The sequence below is a fragment of the Oncorhynchus masou genome, chromosome 32 (assembly GCF_036934945.1).
Source record: "Oncorhynchus masou masou isolate Uvic2021 chromosome 32, UVic_Omas_1.1, whole genome shotgun sequence".
Lineage (NCBI taxonomy): Eukaryota > Metazoa > Chordata > Actinopteri > Salmoniformes > Salmonidae > Oncorhynchus > Oncorhynchus masou.
Genome location: NC_088243.1, coordinates 45,538,744 through 45,561,709, shown reverse-complemented (window position 1 = coordinate 45,561,709; position 22,966 = coordinate 45,538,744). Strand labels below are relative to the sequence as shown.

At 41.9% G+C, this 22,966-nt stretch overlaps 1 protein-coding gene across 1 annotated transcript in view; it reads left to right on the top strand.

Moving 5' to 3' along the window:
* Positions 1–1,097: 1,097 nt before the first annotated feature.
* The window catches only part of nid2a (nidogen 2a (osteonidogen)), a 91,008-nt gene continuing 69,139 nt past the window's right edge, over positions 1,098–22,966 (top strand). Inside the window, exons 1-4 of the mRNA XM_064954240.1 lie at positions 1,098–1,456; positions 3,758–4,060; positions 10,649–10,887; positions 15,276–15,949. Of these exons, the coding sequence (XP_064810312.1) occupies positions 1,253–1,456; positions 3,758–4,060; positions 10,649–10,887; positions 15,276–15,949 (1,420 nt within the window). The 5' untranslated portion in view covers positions 1,098–1,252. The remainder of the gene's footprint in view (positions 1,457–3,757; positions 4,061–10,648; positions 10,888–15,275; positions 15,950–22,966) is intronic.

Genomic DNA, 22,966 nt, shown 5'->3' with positions numbered 1-22,966 from the left:
GGCGTATTCCACCCACATGAGTTGCTGGCTCCAGGTGGTTGGGTTGGCGGAGACGAGGCAAGGAAGAGCCGTCTCCAAGTCCTGATTGGTTCGCTCCAACTGAGATAACGTTGCGGAGCTGATCCGAGTCTGCTGGGTCAGTCATTGCCAGTTCGTAATAATACATCAAAAGATTGGTCAGAAAACCAGTGGTTTTAATTAGCTTATGCTTCCTTCGATTTCTTTTTATTTACGTTGATTAAGGTAAGCAGAGTAAAGTGTTTACATGACTGTTGCCATACTTGGCCAACTGCCATAATCAGTTAAATATTGAATTATTAGTGTGCATGTAAACATAATTAATTATTAGTGTGCATGTAAACATAATCACAGAGAAACATTTATTTTTAACCACAGCTCATAGAAATGCGCTGTTTTCACATATGTAGACCCTGGTTTGGTGCTGGAGATGATGAATATGAGGTTGAAAAGTGGCGGAATTGTCCTTTAAGTTGGCTAGTAAATAAAGATGCATCTGGTATGATCATCGTGACCCACTAGAGACAGACGTAAATTCAAAGTAATTTCGTAAAAATTATGTGGAAATAACGTTGATTAAATCAGTGTGTTCCCATTGGGAATGCTTAAATTACATCGCAACTGCAAAACGAGGCCCTGGTCTCTCTCTCTTTTTCTCAATTCAATTCAATTCAAGGGGCTTTATTGGTATAGGAAACATATGTTAACATTGTCAAAGCAAGCAAGGTAGATAATATACAATGATATTTCTCTCTCTCATCAATGGGCTGGCCCTGAAAAAAAAGAGACATGAACCCACGAGAACTGATATATAAAATGTTTATAATTATAAGCCGTGTGAAATAATTATATGAATTACATTGTTATAACTAAAGTTCAACAATGAAAATCCTGTCAATGGTGTATCTAATGTTCCCATTCATTGTTGTGGATAATAGTTGCGAAAAGGTCGTGTGGATTTAAAAATGCTATTTTTCTTTTCCCAATGGAAACCAGATGTGTCCAGGATCTTGTCAGTCAAGACAAGTGGAACCAATCAACAGTCCCTAAACTTTTAAATCCCTCCCGCTTAACTTCGGGAAAGCTTGGGTCAGACGTAGAAGTTTATGTGGGTTGAAATTCCTATAGAACGCTCTGTCGCCGCGTCCGCTTCTTCTTATCTAGATGCAAGAGCCGCCCGCTGAATTCCTATCAACCTCTGTTAGATCAATGCATAGCTTTTAAAACATTTATAATGGCGATGGGAAAATTAACTATATTTCTACTTCAGTTGTCGTGGACTGTTCATCTTGTAACAGCCATTCAGAGGAAAGATATATTTCCTTATGGGACACTGAGCGGCGATTTGACTCTACAGGAGGGGGACGACGAGACGTCCAAAGTACTCGCGTTGAAGAGACCTCTCTATTTCTATGAGTCGCAGTTCAATGAGCTATACGTGAGTATGAACTATGACTAATATTTGCCTTGAACACTAAGCATTCGGAGTACATTTGGGGCTCTTGGTCATTGCACATATATGAGCACGATAATTAATATGTCAAGAGAAATTTCCTAGTACGGTCACTTAAGAAATAACACGTTTAGTAATATTTTAAAACGTGTCAAACGGTGTTCTGTCGAGGTACATTGCATGTGAACATGGAGTTTAACTAGGCAAATTCAGGGTAAGGAAATTATTAAATTAATAACATCTCATTACTCGTAGCATAGCCTACTGTTTCTAAATACGACTTTGTCATTGTCAATGGGTCGATTTTGGACATGATGGACTAGCAAAATATGCCGATATATAAGGACATTTGAATAATTAATATTAATCATTCAATTGAGTATTTTGGTTCTATGTACCAATCATGAAACACTTGCTTTCTTTGCATCTGTTACATGAGTTCATTAAAAGAAAGATTCAACCATTTGAATGTTACATCCTATTTGTGCGTCTCTGAGCGATATTCTATCGATTCCCATGGTCATTTCATGTTTTTATGTGTATCTGGGCTATTCGCGGTTTAAGCAGGCAGACATTTAGCCGGTCTGACACGTTTTGCATAATGCGTCATACTGGCTGTATTTTTGCCTACTTAAATGGCGAATATCTCAGATATACACATGAACAACTGAAATGATCCCAGGAATCGATCAAACATCACCCAGAGATGCACAAAGACGATACGACATTCAAAATGGGTGAATCTTTCCTTTAAGTTACTCTTAGGAATCTGTGACCATTGACCCCTTCAAGGTTGTCAGAGTTTAACTCCCATGGGAAAATCACCAATTTACTCATATCAATAGATCACTTGTTAGAATCCATTCGGGGTCAGCGAAAGAGTTGTAACACTAACATTTTACATTAAATGTAGTACAACAAAGCCATATTTAGTGCTGCATGTCAGACTAACCTTGTTTTCAACTCTATAAACTATCTGAGGAAATGTATTGTACACATGGTAACTTTTCTCAGAGCATAGAAATATCAAGGCACAATTCGCCAGACAGACAACTCGACTCAAATATATATATATATATATATATATATATATATATATATATATATATATATATATATATATATATATATATATATATATATATATATAAATATATATATTTATATATAAATATATATATTTATATATAAATATATATAAATATATATAAATATATATATATATATATATATATATATATATATATATATATATATATATATATATATTTATATATATATATATATATATATATATATATATATATATTTATATATATATATATATATATATATATATTTATATATATATATATATATATTTGTCAGTTTTGAAAACAGTTATCAGTTAGCAGTGGTTTTCAACTGGTTTTGTCACGGGAACCAGGTTGTCTCAGCCGCGACCCAATATTCGCATAGCGAAAAAGAATCGACGAAATACAATCGGGAAAACTATTTTTAATGCTATATTTATAGCAATTGTAGCTATTATATGACAACATTCCCATCTCTTTCATTGTCAATAATACATTTTTGCCCATACTCTCGATGAAGAATGTTAATAAACTCACTGGGAGAACACCAAATCAACAAAAAATAGTGCTGCAAATGGCCCTATATTGAAAACACTGATTAAAGAAAAAATGTTCAGATTAAAAGATAAAAAAAATGTAAGTTCATTATAATTTCGACACAATTTTTTTACAGGTTTAAGTTCAGACTGGAGTATTTTTTATATTTTAAAGAAACATTAGTATCATTATTTATTTATTTTTACTGACACCCACCAGTTGAGAATCACTGAGCTAAAGTGCATGTTTTTGACACCAAGGTGAAAAAAAAGTCCTTTGTAGGATCTGGTAACCCTTACAACAGCTGTACTATCACTGAGTCTAACAGACTTCTTGAGAGGTCTTCCCTTTGGCCTTTGGAGCAATAAATATTGAATTCCAAATTGCCCCTCATCCCGAACTCCAAACCCCTAAGGCATCCTCTAGCTCGGAAGGATTGGATAAGCTATCTAATTACGCCAGCTCGCCCTATGATAGGCTGGATTACATTTTTTGCTCTATTGTATCCATTCATGAAACAGTTTCAGATCTACAGGAGTGCCGAGGGGCCAGGGTTCACTTGTTAAAAATAGATGTCAATCTCAATGTGACCCAGGTTAAATTAGGGGTCGATTTGCTATTCAGCAATCATTCCTATTTCCCACACTGCACTCTTTCCCCATTCTTTCTTCTCCAGGTGGCAACCAATGGCATCATCTCAGCCCAGGACCTGCCTATGGAGAAGCAGTACGTGGACGATGGCTTCCCCACCGACTTCCCCGTCATCGCCCCCTTCCTGGCAGACATCGACACCAGCAAGGGGAATGGTGCCATCTACTACCGAGTCACCGAGTCGCCCACCCTTCTCAACCGGGTGGCACAGGAGGTGCACCGGGGCTTCCCCGGCGGCCACTTCACACCCACGCATGCCGTCATCGCCACCTGGGAGAACGTTGCCGCCTATGAGGAGGTGACACGTGCCACCGGGCCATCCGATAGAGTGAGTCTGCCTGTATGACTAGCTGTCTGTCTGTGCACCTGGCTGGCCGTCTGGCTGTCTGTCGGTCAGTCCTTTGGTCTGTCTGTCTATCATTTTGTTTGTCTGTCTTTCTATCGGTCCGTCTATCTCTCTGTAGCTGAGTCTGTAGCCTGTAGGGAGTTACTAAGTATACATGACTAACCCCCCCCCTCCCCCTAGGGATTTGGGTCTCCCTCATCCCTAAACTGCCTCTTGACCTTTGGTCACTGGCCAGAGGTCATCAATCCAGGTCATCAGCCGTCCACTTCAACTCGTCGCCCCTCGATCCCTCTACCCTTCTTCCCTCTCCTACCCCCAAGGGTGACTGGGCATCTCTCTCCCACCCTCACAGTCTATTAGGGATCAAGTCATCATAGTATGTGTATTACCCATAGAAATAGAACTACTAGAATGGATATTCCCATTCAAGTCAATGTTCAAGTAATTATATTTCTATGGTATCGTCACGTATTACTCGCAGAAAAACATGGCATGTGAAAGTCTCTCAAACCCTCCATTAGGCATTAGGTAACTTATCATTAAGAGTGCATATTTCTGGCTAGCTACTAAAGAGATATTGCAGAGATTATGAGGACAAAAACGTAGAAAGCAGCTTGGTTTAATCAGATAACATCTACTCTACTCTGACTGTGCCAAGATCCTAGAATCTGATCAGATGTTTCAGAGTCTTATTCTCTATAGAGCCTCTGTGGAGTGTTACCTTTCACTATAAAAACACTTGATATAAGTCTATGGGGAGAAACCAGAGAAACCATACTCTTGCCCCCTGCTCAATGGAGAGGCTTGTGCTTTCTAATAGGAGAGCAGTGTGAGACTGCCACTGCTAGTGCTAGCGGTCATTATCATAATGCTTGGGCTTTACTTCATAAATTAATATATTCAATGTATTGGATTCAAATCGCACAGACAGGCTATAGTGGCTTGTGCATCACACTGATAGCTCTTAGGGTTGCTTGTTCTAGAATCTATAAGGTCCTGGATAGACATATTCACAGAATACAAACCTAGATTTCACCTATCCCATTTATAATTGAACCTTCGCTAATCCCTGCCCCGGGATTTGGGCCACCAATTTTATCGCTCCAATGGATAGCAACTGCTGTAGGGTCCGACGCCTCGGAAAAGCTCACAAGCTCATGTTTAAATTGCATAAAAGACCGTGAGGGCTATAGCAAAACTGAAACTTTTCTTTAAAAAATAACTAAATAATTGAACAGTGCACCAGTAGTACTTGCTACTGTGATTCCTGAAATGCAGTGTCTTGATGGAGTATTTTTTCAAATCTAAAATTATACTTTTGTTACATTGTTTGCTACCTCGCTGGTTAGCTAGCTTGCAGTCTCATTGACCACCAAACGTTGCTTACGCTAGCTAGCTAACCAATTAATATAACTTGTTTTCTCAAAATGTATATTAGCTAGCAAAGTTAGCTGTTTTGAATACAACTCCCATCTGCTGTCAACATCAGGTTATGGTTTGAGAGCACTAGTTAGCTCCAAAAGTGGTTATAGCTTTGACTGCATGCTGATTCAGAGCCATTCAGTGGCTATCCACAATACAAACATCATTTTACCAGGTTCCCGTGAAGCAATTGTAATGACAGTCCACCACTTCATGATTAGCAAAGGGTCGTTTGTGTTTAATTTCATTGTGTATTAAAAACACAGTATGAAATCATTGTGAGGGGATTTTGCCAGCGGTTAGAAGGGGGGCGGGGTTTAGCAAAGGGTCAATTGGAATAACTAATATGTTCGCTAAGCATGAGGGTAATGTTTGTGAAAATGTTGTCTTAGACACAGTACACCAATAATGCAATACCTTTCATGAAAAATACCAAGATTTTCCCTTCAGCTGCTATTTCATGGACTCTTGGAATCTGGAGAAACGTACACGTTCTATCTTTTAGCCGGGGCTCAGATAATGACGTTTTTAAAGGGTCCCCTTTCCAGCCGGGGCAGTACAGCGATGCCAAACAGCTTTTGTTCCATCCCACCATGAAAAGCTGAGTGTGTTCAGTCACTACCCACAGGTAGGCTACAAACAAACCTGGGGTATTAAGAGTGACTGGTTGTTCGCTATGGGGGGGGGTTCTGTGTATGTGCGTGCACATGTGTGTAATGAGGAAAGTCCCACTGACTTGAACTGAACAGCCATAATATTCAGTGTCGCCTAGTGATTCTAATGCGCGTGAATGAATAGGCTTTTCTGTTGGACCAGGGCCCACGCCTTCTCTCTCAGTGAGAGAGAACAGACAGCTGTGAAGGCACACTGGAAATATTGTCTTTTGTTATTTATTAGTTCTGGGGACGCCTCTGCTCTTGCCCTTAACAAGAGTCCTCCTTGGAAACACCTCCCTTCTTGTTGAAGTCTCTAAGTGCAAGGGAACATGAGTTCCACCCTCTCTTTCCCCCAGACACCAGATAAACCAAACAATCTGAATCAAAACCGTACAGCTTGTTGATTAGAGGCCTTACTGTTCTGTTTCTGTTGGATCATGTTCAGGGGGTATTGGTGCCAAAACCAGATTTTGTCCCCCTAAATCACAACCTATCCCCACATTTTATTACATTGGTCTAAGAGAACATGAAAGCGGGCTGTAAAATTAGCAGACCTGTCTGGCAACCCTGTGTGCGTGTGTGTATTCTTGTCTGTCCGTCCCTGTGTGTCTGTCCATCTGTCCGTCTGTGTGTGAATTCCCATATCGTTGGAAATGCCTAATGGACTGGTTGGCAGCCTGCTCGTCTGCAGCTGCGGACGCTGCCTCAAAACCTGGCAACAAACAAACAACGGCATCTGTCTTGTGGCATTTTTGCCATTCCTCTCTCACACACACCCACCTCAAGAGGGTCTGGGAGACGTCTGGTGTGTCTGTGTCTGTGTGTGTTTGTGTGCTCCGATCCCAGACTGGCCCCGAGTCATCATTGACTCACCCAACAGATCCTTGTGGTAGTCTCCAGTTCAAATGTTGCTGTGACATGACCAGGAATACACTCCTTGAACATCTTCGATAGACAGTATTAATAAAGTTTGTGTGTGTGTGTTTTTCTGTGTGTTTGTGCATGCGTGTTTTCCGTGCGCATGTGTGCGTAGGAGTTGGACTCTACAGTAAAAGCACACGCTCTTCCTCTGGCTTTTGGTTATTTACTATGTTTCCGCTTGACGGAACGTGGAGGGGAAGAAGAGATTGTGCCAGCCAGTGTGTTCCACTTCGTTTTGGAGGAGGGGAAGTGACATTTCAAGGGGAAAGGAAAAACCTCTGCATGATCCCTCTGTGTTTTCCTTTGGGATTGGAATGGCTTTATCTCTTGGAACAACACAGCTCTCTAGCCTACCACCTCTCCAGCTCATCCAAGCCTCTGCAACCACCCCCAGCTCCAGATGTCCATCTCCCCACCTCCCTACCTCCCCTGCTGGGGTTGGGGTTGGTGGTGGGTGTGTGTGGGGGGGGGGTAGAGATTGTTGGAGGTCTGTTGAAGTGTTAGCCCTTGAGCAAACATGCAGTGGTGGAAGTCTGCTCTAAACCTTGAGTATTTGGAGCAAATCTCAACAATGAGAGGGTCTGGGTGCTATCATCTCATCAGGCTCGGCACAGTGTCTCCATTACCAGTCCCCTACCTCCACATCAATTCCAACACCCCCTTCCCCCAAATGTATGCTTGCCACCCCCCCATCTAAGCTTGTCCTCGTCCTATAGCCACACGTGGGAAGAGTAATTTACAATAACATCTTTAAACAATCTTGTATATGGGCTTGTTTTCTAAAGCTGCTCCGAGGCAGTGTGGTCTTGTAATTAGGGAACTTTTCTGTGGCGGGGGTAGGTTGGGGTAGGTTGGGGGGGCTGTGGAATTAGTAAGCCTGAGGTTCTTTCTCTCTTGTCTGTCTCTTGTCTTTCTGTCTCTTGCTTTTCTCACTATTTCTCTGTCTTCTTTCTCTCTCTTTCTCTCACACCTCTCTCTCTATTCTCTCTCCCTTCCTCTATTCTCGCTCCCTCTCTCTCTGAACCAGATGCACGATTGTCTCTGGGGTCTGGAATGGGGGAATGAGGGTGGAGGAGGGGGTTGTTTTTACTGTGACAGTGGTGATGAAGGTGATAGCTCTGCTCTGGGATAGCTTCTTGGATTACTAGAGCTGGGGGGGGGGATTTCATACAGGTCTAGGGAGAGATAAGAGAGGTTGGGGGGTATCTCTGTCCTCAAAGTTGAAAATACCATGCTGGGTGAGATATGGGCCTCTATCACCATTTGCTCTCATTCCCAAACTATATCAGTCTAGGTCTGTAAACTGTGTGTGGCCATCGAAGTCGTCTTCTCCTCTTCAACGGTTTAAGACGTAACTCCCACTCAGCCGCTCTCTTGAAGTTTTTGTGTTCCCACACTTCCCACACATTTAATTAAACGGCTCAGAAAACCACACTGCTTGTAATAATAACAAATTGCACGAGACAAGACATCAAGAGCGGTTCCCCTCACAAGCCCGCTACACATTTAATTATGGTCTTTTAAGCCTTTTAGTGGTGTGCTGGACCTCTTTTAAAAAGGGTGTGAAAACCAGCTTGGAGGGGGAAGAGGACAGCCTTTAAAAAACTCTATAAAGGGCATGGGGGGAAATGTTTCCGGGTGGGGGCACATTTGGTGAGAAACCCCGGCTTGTAAAAACGGTGACGCTCCTGTAAAAGTTGGAATGATATTCGGTCAACATTTTGGAGTGGGGGGTAAGGGGGAGAGTGGTGTGAAGTTTAAACATGGGGAGTGAGTGTTAAAATGTTAGAAGATGACTGTTTGTCCCCTGGGCACTAATAGGCAGAGGATAAGAAATGGAATCCAGTGCACTGTACTATACTGTACATGGAAAGAGCTGTTACAGAGTTTGATTGAAGCTCTGTTCACTTTCAGTTGGCTCTTTAAGATGTGTGGCTTTTTGATTCTGGACTCTAAACACTCTAAACACTTAACCACTACACGGTTAAATCCTTACTTGAGACTTATACACAAAATGTCAACTTTTGTGTGACTCATACATTGATGTCAATGGGAGTCCAAAATACCCATTTTTATTCTGTTTCAATGTTTTCCATAAGCACCGGCCGTTGGCTAAACAGCCAGCTACTTTTTCCATGAGAATGCCCCTGTCTCTGTGTGTGTGCGGGGTGCGCGTCATCATGCTAACGAAAACAGTCCTATTGTAAATAGAATCGCATCAGTAAATGAGCCATTCAAGTGGCTCCCTAATTTGTATTCCGGTAGTCTACCATTTCCTTTTGGCCATTATCTGCAGTTAAATTTTGAAAACATTCGATGAAGATGGTGAATCCTCACTGCAGGAAAACAATTGGTAGTGGAGAGAGCTTTTTTCTGGTCCAAAATATGATAAAAGAAATATTGAATTATTATAAAAGCCCATGATACTTATATGCTATTTGTTAAAGATATTCATATAGACCTACTTATTTAATGAAAGTGTAGACAATGGAGTAGTCAACTGCTGCTTTCTGTGTAGCAGAAACACATGCTTCATCATACATGTTGCTATCAGGTTTCAGGTAAGACCCAAGTGCAGACTGTGTTGAAGTAACAATGTTTATTGCAACAACAGGGGCAGGCAAATGACAGGTCAAGGTAGGCAAGGGTCAATAATCCAGAGTAGTGGGGCAAAGGCACAGGACGGCAGGCAGGCTCAGAGTCAAGACAGGCAAGGGTCAAAACCAAGAAGATGAGAAAAAGAGAGATGGGGGAAAAGCAGGAGCTGAGCCAAAATGCTGGTTGACTTGAACAAACAAGACGAACTGGCAACAGACAGACGGAGAACACAGGTATAAGTACCCAGGGGATAATGGGGGAAATGGGTGACACCTGGAGGGGGTTGGTGACAAGCACAAGGACAGGTGAAACAGATCAGTGACAGTTGCAGATAGCTGAGAAAATGCCTAATAAAAGAAAGCTAAAAGCAATAATATCATGTGGAACAGTGCCAGGGAAACTAAACTAAAGCCAGGATTTCTGTCATACCTTAACTGCTTACAGGGTAAGGAAACCAATATGTCATTTTGTATCCCTTAAATGTTCTCTTAGAAAATAGCCCTGGTCATATAGGCCTAGGCCTAGACGATATCAAAAACAATTAAACATACACTGAATTAATTTCAAATTGTAAAGTCACAGCTTTCTACTTAATATCACAACTCATTTTAGCAATCTGGGAGGTAAAGTTGTTAAACTATTCAATAATTTAGCTTTGTGTTTCAGATGGAATCAAGGCATTAGAATGTGCCAGAGGCCACCAAAATAGAGCTTGTTCAGCAAAAAAATACTTAGGGGGGCATGGCACCCCGGACACCCCGAGCTCGGAGAACTCTGGCTGGCTACTCCATGTACTTAGGAAAAACACTGCTGTTAGCTAGTCACTTGAAATAAAAGCGTCTTCAAATTCCATGAATAGTAAATTCCATGCAAAACATTTCCAATGAAACTGTAAAGGTAAAATGCAAGATTGCAAACTAAAAGGGCTTTGTGCGAACAGTGCACTTACTCCACCCTCTTATCTCCTCTGTAGTTGAACACGTTCCAGGCGGTGGTGGCCTACGATGAGAATGACTCCTATGCTCTCTTCCTCTACCCCGAGGACGGACTGCATTTCTTTGGGACGCGCCCTAAAGAGTCCTACAATGTGGAGATTGAGCTGCCGGCTAGAGTTGGCTTTAGCAGGGGAGAAGTGTCCTTCATATTTTCTCGGATGGAGGGACCCTACTACAGCGTCACCAGCAATGAGCAGAGTCTAAAGAACCTCTACCAGTAAGTACAGGACATCACTACTCCTTATGGCATAAGTCCCAAACATAGAGTTAGTTACAGTTGAAGTCAGAAGTTTACATACACTAAGGTTGTAGTCATTAAAACTCATTTTTCAACCACTCCACAAATTTCTTGTAAACAAACTATAGTTTTGGCAAGTCGGTTAGGACATCTACTTTGTGCATGACACAAGTAATTTTTCCAACAATTGTTTACAGACATATTATTTAACTTATAATTCACTGTGTCACAATTACAGTGGGTCAGAAGTTTACATACACTAAGTTGACTGTGCCTTTAAACAGCTTGGAAAACTCCAGAAAATGATGTCATGGTTTTAGAAGCTTTTGATAGGCTAATTAACATAATTTGAGTCAATTGGAGGTGTACCTGTGCATGTATTTCAAGGCCTACCTTCAAACTCAGTGCCTCTTTGCTTGACATCATGGGAAAATCAAAAGAAATCAGCCAAGACCTCAGAAAAGAAATTGCAGCCCTCCACAAGTCTGGGTTACAAGTCCTTGGGAGCAATTTACAAATGCCTGAAGGTACCACGTTCATCTATAAAAACAATAGTACGCAAGTATAAACACCATGGGACCACGCAGCCGTTATACCTCTCAGGAAGGAGATGCGTTCTGTCTCCTAGAGATGACCATACTTTGGTGCTAAAAGTGCAAATAAATCCCAGAACAACAATGAAGTGTCACGATTGTCTTTGGAAGCATACTCGGGCCAACGTGCAGCGTAATCTGGGTTCCATATCTTTTTTTAATTTAACCTCTCTGTCCCACCCGACACGCTAGCGTCCCACCTTGCCAACAATAAATGCAAATGCGCTACGCCAAATGCTAATAGCACTCGTTAAAACTCAAACGTTCATTAAAACTCACATGCAGGGTACTCAATTCAAGCTACACTCGTTGTGAATCTAGCCAACGAGTCAGATTTGTAAAAGGCTTTTCGGCGAAAGCATGAGAAGCTATTATCTGATAGCATGCAACACCCCGAAATACCAGAAGGGGACGTAAACAAAAGAATTAGCGTAGCCGGCGCTACACAAAACGCAGAAATAAAATACAAACCATTCATTACCTTTGACGAGCTTCTTTGTTGGCACTCCTATATGTCCCATAAACATCACAATTGGGTCTTTTTTTTATTAAATCGGTCCTTGTGTACCCAAAATGTCAATATATGAACACCGTCCTGACCTACTACACCATAGAGAAACAAAGGCTCTCTATGGTCAGGGCATGACAGTACCCCCCCCCCCCCCTCCTCCCCAAAGGTGCGGACTCCGGCCGCAAAACCTGAAACCGAATGGGGAGGGCCAAAGAACCCGCTCATCCCGCAGATCCAGCCATGGACCCGGGCTGAACACTGTGCCTGGACCTCGGTGTCAAGGAAGGCTCCTGCCCTGCAGCGGGACTGGGCACCGGCCCTGGGCCTGGACATTGGTGCAGAGGAAGACTCCTGCCATGGATCGGGACTGGACGCCGTGTCTGGACTGAGCACTGGCACAGAAGAAGACTCCTGCCATGGATCGGTACTGGACGCCGTGTCTGGACTGAGCACTGGCACAGAAGAAGACTCCGGCCATGGAGCGGGACTGGACGCCGTGCCTAGACTGGGTATCAGCGCAGAGGAAGGCTCCGGCCTTAGAGCGGGACTGGACACCGTGAAGGACTGGGCACCGGCGCAGAGGAAAGTTCCCGGCCTTGGAGCTGGACTGGACACCGTGCCCGGACTGGGCCCCGACACAGAGGAAGGCTCTGGCCCTGGAGCTGGACTGGACGCCTTGCCTGGAAGCTCTGGACTGTGTACCGTCGCAGGAGGTTCCGGACTGTGTACCGTCACAGGAGGTTCCGGACTGTGTACCGTCGCAGGAGGTTCCGGACTGTGTACCGTCGCAGGAGGTTCCGGGCTGTGTACCGTCGCAGGAGGTTCCGGGCTGTGTACCGTCGCAGGAGGTTCCGGACTGTGTACCGTCGCAGGAGGTTCCGGACTGTGTACCGTCGCAGGAGGTTCCGGACTGTGGACCGTCGCAGGAGGTTCCGGACTGTGGACCGTTGCCGGAAGCTCCGGACTGGGAATACGCACTGTAGGCCTGGTGCGTAGAGCCGGCACAGGTGGCACCGGAATGGTGACACGCACTTCAGGGCGGGTGCGTGGAGCTGGCACAGGACGTATTGGACTGTGGAGGCGTACTGGAGACCTGCTGCGTAAAGCCGGCACACATGGCACTGGACAAGTGACACGCTTCTCAAAGCAAGTGTGGAGAGCTGGCACAGGACTTACTGGGATGTGGATGGGTACTGGAGACCAGGTGCGTGGAGCCGGCACAGATTTCACCAGACTAATAGCTCGCTCCTCAGGACGAGTACGGGGAGCTGACTCAGGTGGCATTAAACTGCTAACGCGCTCCTTAGGGCATATGTCGTGCATCTTCCACCAACTCCACAACTCTCTCCGTTCTTTCTCCTCCAATATCTCCATCCACTCACTAACGGTCTCTGACTCTCTCCGTTCACTCTTGTCCAGTTTCTCCCTCTTCTCCCAGACTGGCTCTGGTTCACTCCTCGGCTCCGCCGACCACCGCTTGTGCCACCCCCCCCAAAGAAATGTGCGCTGTTTCTTCAGCTCTCCATGTGGCCATGAAACACGGTGCCGCGCTGTCCTCCCGTCTCTCCGTGTGTCTGCCGCCAAAGATGGGGATCCTGTCCTGCCAGGATTTCCTCCCAAGTCCAGGATCCCTTCCCATCCAATATCTCCTCCCAAGTCTAGGATACCTTATCCTCCTGAGCACGCTGCTTGGTCCTGTTGTGGTGGGATATTCTGTCACAATTGTCTTGGAAGCATACTCGGCCCAACGTGCAGCGTGATCTGGGTTTCACATCTTTTTTGTTTAATTAAGTGAACCGCACAACAAAACAACAAAGAAACAACAAAACGTGACTACGTGGTGCAGATGCACAAAACACAAAATAATATCCCACGAACACAGGTGGGAACAATAACTACTTAAATATGATCCCCAATTAGAGACAACGTTTACCAGCAGCCTCTAATTGGGAATCCTACAAATCACCAACATAGAAATAATAAACTAGAACCCCACATAGAAATAATAACCTAGAATACCCCCCAGTCACACCCTGACCTACAACACCATAGAGAAACAAAGGCTCTCTATGGTCAGTGCGTGACATAAAGAACCTTTGAAGATGCTGGAGGAAACAGGTACAAATGTATCTATATCCACTGTAAAACGAGTCCTATATTGACATAACCTGAAAGGCCGCTCAGCAAGGAAGAAGCCACTGCTCCAAAACCGCCATAAAAAAGCCAGACTACGGTTTGCAACTGCACATGGGGACAAAAATTGCACTTCTTGGAGAAATGTCCTCTGGTCTGATGAAACAAAAATAGAACTGTTTGGCCATAATGACCATCGTTATGTTTGGCGGAAAAGGGGGGGGCTTGTAAGCCGAAGAATACCATCCCAACCGTGAAGCACGGGGATGGCAGCATCATGTTGTGGGGGTGCTTTGCTGCAGGAGGGACTGGTGCACTTCACAAAATAGATGGCATTATGAGGATGGGAAATGATGTGGATATATTGAAGCAACAACTCAAGACATCAGTCAGGAAGTTAAAGCTTGGTTGTAAATGGGTCTTCTAAATGGACAATGACCCCAAGCATACTTTCAAAGTTGTGGCAAAATGGCTTAAGGACAACAAAGTCAAGGTATTGGAGAGGCCATCACAAAGCCCTGACCTCAATCGCATAGAATATTTGTTGGCAGAACTGAAAAAGCGTGTGTGAGCAAGGAGGCCTACAAACCTGACTCAGTTACACCAGCTCTGTCAGAAGGAATGGGCCAAAATTCACCCAACTTATTGTGGGAAGCTTGTGGAGGGCTACCTGAAATGTTTGACAAAAACAATTTAATGGCAATGCTACAAAATACTAATTGAGTGTATGTACATTTCTGGTCCACTGGGAATGTGGTGAAAGAAATAAAAGCTGAAATAAATCATTCCCTCTACTATTATTGTGACATTTCACATTCTTAAAATAAAGTGGTGATCCTAACTGACCTAAGACAGGGAATTGTTACTAGGATTAAATGTCAGGAATTGTGAAACTGAGTTTAAATTTGGGTAAGGTGTATGTAAACTTCCGACTTCAACTGTATATCGAATAGCTTATCTGAGGTTATAAAGCTGGGATCTGTTATTTAAGGTTTTTAAGTGTTCCAACTGTTTTGACACATTTTACAGAGACCTTATGTAAGGACTTCGTAGCAAGATAGATAGTACATGCAGTTTCCTTCTCCTGAAATGCATAAAGATGCTTCTTCTCCTTTTCTTCCGTTCCTCAGGGTTGGCAATACTGGCGTACCTGGTGTATGGCTCTTCCACATCGGCAACCGCTACTCCTTCGAGAATGTTGTGCCCGCCGCTGTGGGTGGTGCTCTCGCCACGCCACCTCCTAGAGGCCAGGAGGGCGATGACAGCACCACTGCAGGGTACTCAGAGGTAGAGTACCCCGAAACCTTCGAAGAAGAACCCGACGAGGACTACCCACCCATCGCCGACCCTGACTTCCAGTCCCCCACTATCCCAGAGTTCCTCCAGCCCTCACACTTGGACCATGGCGCCCTCCCGGGTCAAGCCCGCCTACAGCCCTATGGAGGTGACCATCCTTTAACCTCTGACCCCCAGTATCGTGAACATGACAACCATGGCAAGCCACCTCCAGCATCCGGTCCGTCGGGTCCAGGGGAGTTCCCAGCCAAGTACCCAGCCCAGGAGCCCGAGCCCAGGAACCAGCCCCACCAGCCCCCTCTAGAGGACATGAAACAACAGCAGCAGCTCCAACCCCAGGCACAAGCCCCCCAGGTGGTCCCTCGACCGGAGCAGACGGTCCTGGAGGTGTTCCCCATCAACAGGGGAGAGAGCAGCCCTCATAGGGAGAGCGATCCCCCACTTGCCCCCCATGGCGGACATTTTGTTAGCGTGGTGGAGGAGGAGGACGTGGACTTTGACACAGGAGGTGGGTTCAAGTCTGAAGTTCTCTCTTAAGCTAGCTAGTTTGGTCAGTGTTCTTCACTGTAGGGTCCTGAGAAGCCACAGTGGATTTGCAGGCTTTTAGTCCAACCCAGTACTTGTAACATACCTGATGCAACTCATGACCTCCTCTTGTATACTCATGTATATCACCTTTTGTCTTTTTTGTTTTTTTTGTCCGCCTTTCACTCTGTCCATCTGTAAACCAGCTTTGCACTCAAGGCTGGATAGGACCTGTTCTCATTCACCATAATGCCTTGGTTTCATTGTTTATATCTCTGATACACTCTTGACCTGTAAGCTGGTCACTTCTGTTTATAATTTAAACAGCCTTTCCTCACTCTGACACCATCCAAGGGTCAGTATTTGTATTTATTAGGGATCCCCATTAGCTTAATGTGTTTGGAACCCAGGAAGGGTAGTTGCTGCCTTGGGGATTGTGAAGAGACCTCTGGTGGCATGTCTTGTGGGTATGCATGTGTGTCCAAGCTGTGTGTTAGTAGTTTAAATAGACTCCTCTGTGCATTCAGCAGGTCAACACATCTTACAAAAACAATAGTGATGAAGTCAATCTCTCCCCCACTTTGATCCATGAGCGATTTACAATATTAGCTCTCCGTGTACATTTAAGGGCCAGCCGTGCTGCCTTGTTCTGAGCAAGTTGTAATTTTTTGAGGTCCCTTTTTGTGGCACGTGACCACTAGACAAAACAATAGTCCAGGTGTGACAAAGCTAAGGCCTGCCTTGTTGATAGTGTTGTTAAGAAGGCAAAGCAAAGCTTTATTATGGACAGACTTCTCCACATCTTAGCTACTGTTGTATCAACATGTTTTGATAATGACAGCTTACAATCCAGAGTTTCTTCAAGCAGTTTAGTTTAGGATTTAGTGATTGATTTGTCCCAAATATAATGCTCTCAGTTTTTGAAATATTTAGGACTAACTTATTCCTTGCCACCCATTCTGAAATTAACTGCAGCTCTTTATTAAGAGTTGCAGTGATTTCACTTGCTGTAGTAGCTGACATGTATAGTGTTGAGTCATCTGCATACAAAGACACTCTGGCTTTAGCCAAAGCCAGTAGCATGTCATTAATAAATATTGAAAAAAGTAAGGGGCCTAGACAGATGCCCTGTGGAATTCCTGATTCTATCTGGAGAGGCTTCCATTAAAGAACACCCTCTGTGTTCTGTTAGACAGGTACTCTTTATCCACAATATAGCAGGAGGTGTAAAGCCATAACACATACATTTTTCCAGCAGTAGCATTTTATCTGGTCAAACACAATTTTGGGATGAAAAAATAGTTTGAAAATGTCAGTGAAGACACTTGCCAGTTGGTCCGCACATGCTTTGAGTACACGTCCTGGTAATCCATCTGGCCCTGCAGCTTATTGAACGTTGACCTGTTTAAAGGTCTTGCTCACATCGGCTACCGAGAGCGTTATCACACAGTCATCCAGAAAAGCTGGTGCTCTCGTGCATGCTAAATATCATATGTCCTAATTGTAGAGGTCGGGTATATTATAACTTAAAAGCTGTTATATAGTGCGGCCCTTGTTCGCCGTTGTGAATCAGAATGATTTGCTTTTAAAATGTAATAAATATGAATAGATGTATTATAGAGCTAGGATGAAGGATTATATCATTGTTTTAAACTGCCTAGGTTCTCTATTGGAGTAGGCCTATATGATTCTAAAATAATTGTTATGACCTTTTACATTTAAAAAATACATCTCAGTATAAAAAATGTAAAGGATGATAATTCTTCCGATACACACCGGCAAATAGATAGATTAGGTATTGTCAACAGGGTTGTTGACTCTAGTGTATGTGGGCTGGTTAACACTGGGATAAAGTGATTCAAGTTAACGGTTAAACTAATACATCAATTGGCATATGGAAGCGAGAGAAAGGTGTATTATATATTTCTATATAAGCTATTTATGCTACCTATTATATTCTTGATCCTAATGATATAGGCATATGTGTAAAACAGCTGTGGTGATAGTGCAACGGCCCTGGAATAAAAAACAATGTGTAGGGTGGAGAGCGGGTTGGTTTTACAGGTTTACTCGTTCTGGATTGTCAGTACTGCATGTGTTCTTGGCTGTCGTGCCGTGGCTGTGTCGGAATCAAATTGTGAGTAGAACTTGAGTATGCTTTCCTATAAGAGAATGCCCGGGGTTGGCTTGCGGTTGGCTCTGGCACAGCCATAGCATGATACAATAGGATATAATGTGATGCCTAAGCAGAATTTTTACTTGCAGTCGTTAGCGGCCGTTAGAATCTATGTTCCTTTTTCCTTCTTCTTTTTCTTCTCTTGACTTTATATTGCTCTTGACATCTTTGATAAATTAGGTCCATTACTGCCGCAGACCTTGTTCGTCTTGGGTACCTGCTTCTATAAACCAATGAGGAGATGGGAAAGGCAGGACTTGCAGTCCTTGGCAACACAGACGCTTGTTGGCGCCCACGGGCAGTGTGGGTGCAATAATTGAATAACTTGCATTTCTACATTTATTTTTGCAATGCTTGCGCACGCGACGCGAGCAGTGTGGTCAGCCTGTTAGAGCCTTGCTAGGGCTTTCAAATATTAGCATGTATAAGATTGTGCTGTTATTATTGTTATTTCCTGACTGTTTTCCATTTTATTTGGTTAGTTCTCTTAGGCATCCTCATAGATAATTATGTTATCATGGGACTACCCATATTTCCCTCTGGTCAACGCCAATTGGCGGCCAAGGGTATGCCTCAGGGCACAAATGTGCGTCATGAGTCAGGGAGATGGTCTGATGGTCTTAGTGACAACAGACCTAGATATGGGGGAGGTTTTAGTGGGTGGAATATTAGGACAATTGGAGGTTTACAAAGTTGCAGCAACAGTATGCTTAACAGTGCACATTATTATGATACAGCTATATGGACACTTAATTATCATTGTACTTTTTAATGGTAAGTTTGCAAACATTGGTTGTGGTAAGTATAATTGAAACTTGGGTATCATTATGGTAAGTGGGGAAATAAGTATAGCAAGCTGTAATGGCTTAGCAGATCATAAATAAAGAAGATACATTTTTACATGGCTAAAAGAGCAATAATATAATCTGTTGTTTACAGGAAACTCATTCTACAAATATAGATGAGGTTGGGTAGAAAAAGGACTGGGAGGGAGAAATATATTTTTGTCATAGTCAAAGAAACTTAAAAGGGGTGATTATATTAATTAATACAAATTTTGATCCGATTGTGCAAACAGATCCGCAAGGAAGATGGATTATTTTAAATATGCTATTGGACCAAAAACAGATCTGGCTAATTAATCTATATGGGCCAAATAATGATGATCCATACTTTTTTGAAAATATATATCATAATCTATTGAGCTCACAAGTAACAAAATAATCTATTATTATGGTGGGAGATTGTAATATTGTTTTAAGTACCTCAATGGATCATAAAGGAAATCATTCTACAAATGATCACCCTCAAGCACTTAAGGCGATTACAAAGATCATGGAAAACCCTGACCTAGTGAGATATGCATGGAGGCTTAAACAAGCTAGACGTTTTGATTACTTCCTAGTCTCGTTCTTGCTGGCATCAAAAGTTTAAAAAGTATTAATAGCAGACTGAATGGGACCGGACCACCATCTAATTGGCCTCCATATAACTCTTACAGAATTTCCACATGAATGGGGATATTGGAAAATTAATCAAAGCCTTTGGGATGACAATTTGTTAAGACAAAATAATTAATAATTAACTTTTTTTGTACCTTATACAGTAGGTACAGCAGATCCCCTTATTGTATGGGACACTTTCAAATGTACTTTTAGAGGCCATTCAATACAATACTCATCATTAAAACAAAAGCAGTTTAGGTCAAAAGAGATTAGACTAATAAAGGAAATAGAGAAGTAACAGCAGAGGTAGATGGTAATGGAACTGTACTATAGAGGCACGAAATAGGTTATGGGAAAAAAAAGAAAAAGGGGGTAGTTATTCAAGAATGATCAAGTGTAATGTATTACAAAAATAAAGCAAATTGAATGGAAAATGGGGAAAAATGCATAACATCTTTCTTGAATCTTCAACACAGAAATGCTACCAAAAAGAATGTACAGAAACTCGTTACAAATGGAGTTATCCATGATTCAACAAATTATATTTTGAAAGAGGAAGCAAAATGTTTTAAGTGTGTTTTCTTTTCAGTCTCCATTTCCACATAATAATAATAATGTAAAATTTACAAATTTACAGAAAGACCGGTGTGAAGGATAATTTACAGAAGAGGAACTTTTTGAGGCAATACAATCTTATATTGGAGATAATGTACGACAATTACTTGAAACAATTTAACAATATGAAACATTGAAGATACCAGGTCTGGTCATCATAGTAGATTTTAAAAAGGTGTTTGATAAATTATGATTAGAATTTATATAGAAATTCCTGGAATACTTTAATTTTGGTGATACAGCAACCCCGGATGTAAAATAGGTAACAATGCTTACTTCTCAGAAACGGTTGTGCTTTTAAGAGGAGTAAAACAAGGCTGTCTGTTGTCTCCATATTAAAATTAGATCCAACAAGAACATCAAGAGGTTAGAAATCCAGGGTATAAAAACATGTGTCAATGTATGCTGATGACTCTTCAAGTCCTTGTTTTTTTTCTTAATCTGGATCCCTGCACAGTCTCATTGAATATATTGATTCGTTTTCTAGCCTCTCTGGATTAAAACCTAATTATGACAAGTGTACCATATTACGTATTGGATCATAAAAAAATAGTGTTTACACTACCGTGTAGTTTACCAATAAAATGGGCGGATGGTGAAGTAGACATACTTGGTTTTCACATCTAGAAAAATATAAATAAACTTACCACAATTCATTTCAATAGAAAGTTATCAAAAATAGATACGATTTTGCAACCATGGAGAGGTAAATACTTGTCTATTTATGGAAAAATTACATTGATTTTTTCTTTGGTCCTATTACAGTTTACTTACTTACTAATGGCTTTGCCTACTCCAGATTATTCGTTTTTAAAATCATATGAGAAAAAAATATTTTATTTGGAATGCTAAGCCAGACAAAATGATATGTGTCTACTTATATAATGAATATACTTAAATGGTTCTCCAGTAGATTATTAAGAAAAGCTCATCCTTCATACAGATTACAACTTCTCATTTCCGACTAATTAAAAATTTAATTTTGTGTAAAGTATCGCCCTTTCTTAAACAAGCCATACAAAGATGTTTACAATTTCAGTTTTATCCTCCAGAAAAGATAAAACATTTTTAAAGTTAAACTCAAATATATTGACTAATAAAAACATTCTTTATGGAATAAAAAAATTATGCAGTTATATGCAGTTGTCGAAAATATATGGAATTATCTGCTCAATCCAAATTTTAAACCAACTGATTGCAGCACTACCACAAAAATGGAGAAGGTAAGTGGAAAAGGGAGAAGGTAGGGAAGTTGTTTGCCTGGCATATATTAAAGACACAAATTGGCTGAAAGGAAATGGCATAATTAGAAAAATATACCAGTTTCATCTGAGGACAAAAATGTTGACAGCTGCGCCATACAGGTTGCAAAATAAATTGGAGCTTTTCGATGTACAAATTCCATGGCACATGGATTATGAACTGGTACAAACAACTACACTAGACTCAACACTTTAGTTTTTCAATTTAAATGATTATATAAAATTCTTGCCACCAACAGAATGCTATATATATAGGGCATACAACAATCTCAGCTCTTTAAATTTTGTTGCGAAGAGACCGAATCAATAGATCACTTATTCTAGTATTGCCCCTATGTAGCTTGTCTCTGGTCACAGGTTCAGGAATGGTTAAAAAAAATCACAACATGCACTTAAAATGAACATTACAAATAGCAGTGATAGGCGATCTGGAAAGCCATAGCCAATCAATCAATAATATAATAATACTTTTTCTTGAGTGGGCAGCTTGATGAAAGCCAGTCAATATTTAAATCACCCAGAAAATATACCTCTCTGTTGATATCACATACATTATCAAGCATTTCACACATATTATCCAGATACTGACTGTTAGCACTTGGTGGTTGACAGCAGCTTCCCACAAGAAGGGGCTTTTGGTGAACCAGATGAACCTGTAGCCATATTACTTCAACAGTATTTAACATGAGATCCTCTCTGAGCTTTACAGGAATGTGGTTCTGAATATAAACAGCAATACCTCCACCTTTGGCATTTCTGTATTTTCTGTAAATGTTATAACCATGTATTGCTACCACTGTATTATCTAAGTGAGTTTCAGAGATCTGATACTAGCAAGTTATTGATTTCATGAAGCTTGTTTCTTATGCTACATGGGATATTTTTAGAACTTTTCTTGGATGCTTGATTGTTTTTTATTGCTTTACTGGGAAGCTTAGCAGAAGTATACATGCACATATTACACGGTGGACTTCCTACTAGGGTACACCGTCTCAGTGCGAACAGTATCTCTGGAAAAATAGGCACATGATTACTGCATAAAATAGCTGTAGGATCAATAGAGGCAATCCCAGATAGTTAGAGGGACATACAGTACATTAGGTTACTCACATTGTGTCTGCCAACACCCCTGGGATAACATACATTTGCTGCAGCATAATGACAACTCAGCGACACAATGGTAGGGATTACTGAGCTTGGCTTGGCGCATTGATAAGTCATTGTCTCAACACAGCCTTTAAATGCGTGGACAGGGTCCAGGAGTCAAGGTGATTCGGATGGACTCCATTATTTCTGTAGAGCATCTTCTGTCTCCAGAAGATGTCAAAGTTATCTATAAAAGTGATTCCAACAGAGCTACAGTAATCCTTTAGCCAAGTGTGTAATGCCAGTAGCCTGCTGAATCTTTCACACCTGTGGCTCAACAATGGTACCGGACCTGAAATAATTGGCCGCTTTTGGGAATAAATCAGTGCTGAAATCAGGAATTTTAAATACATTTT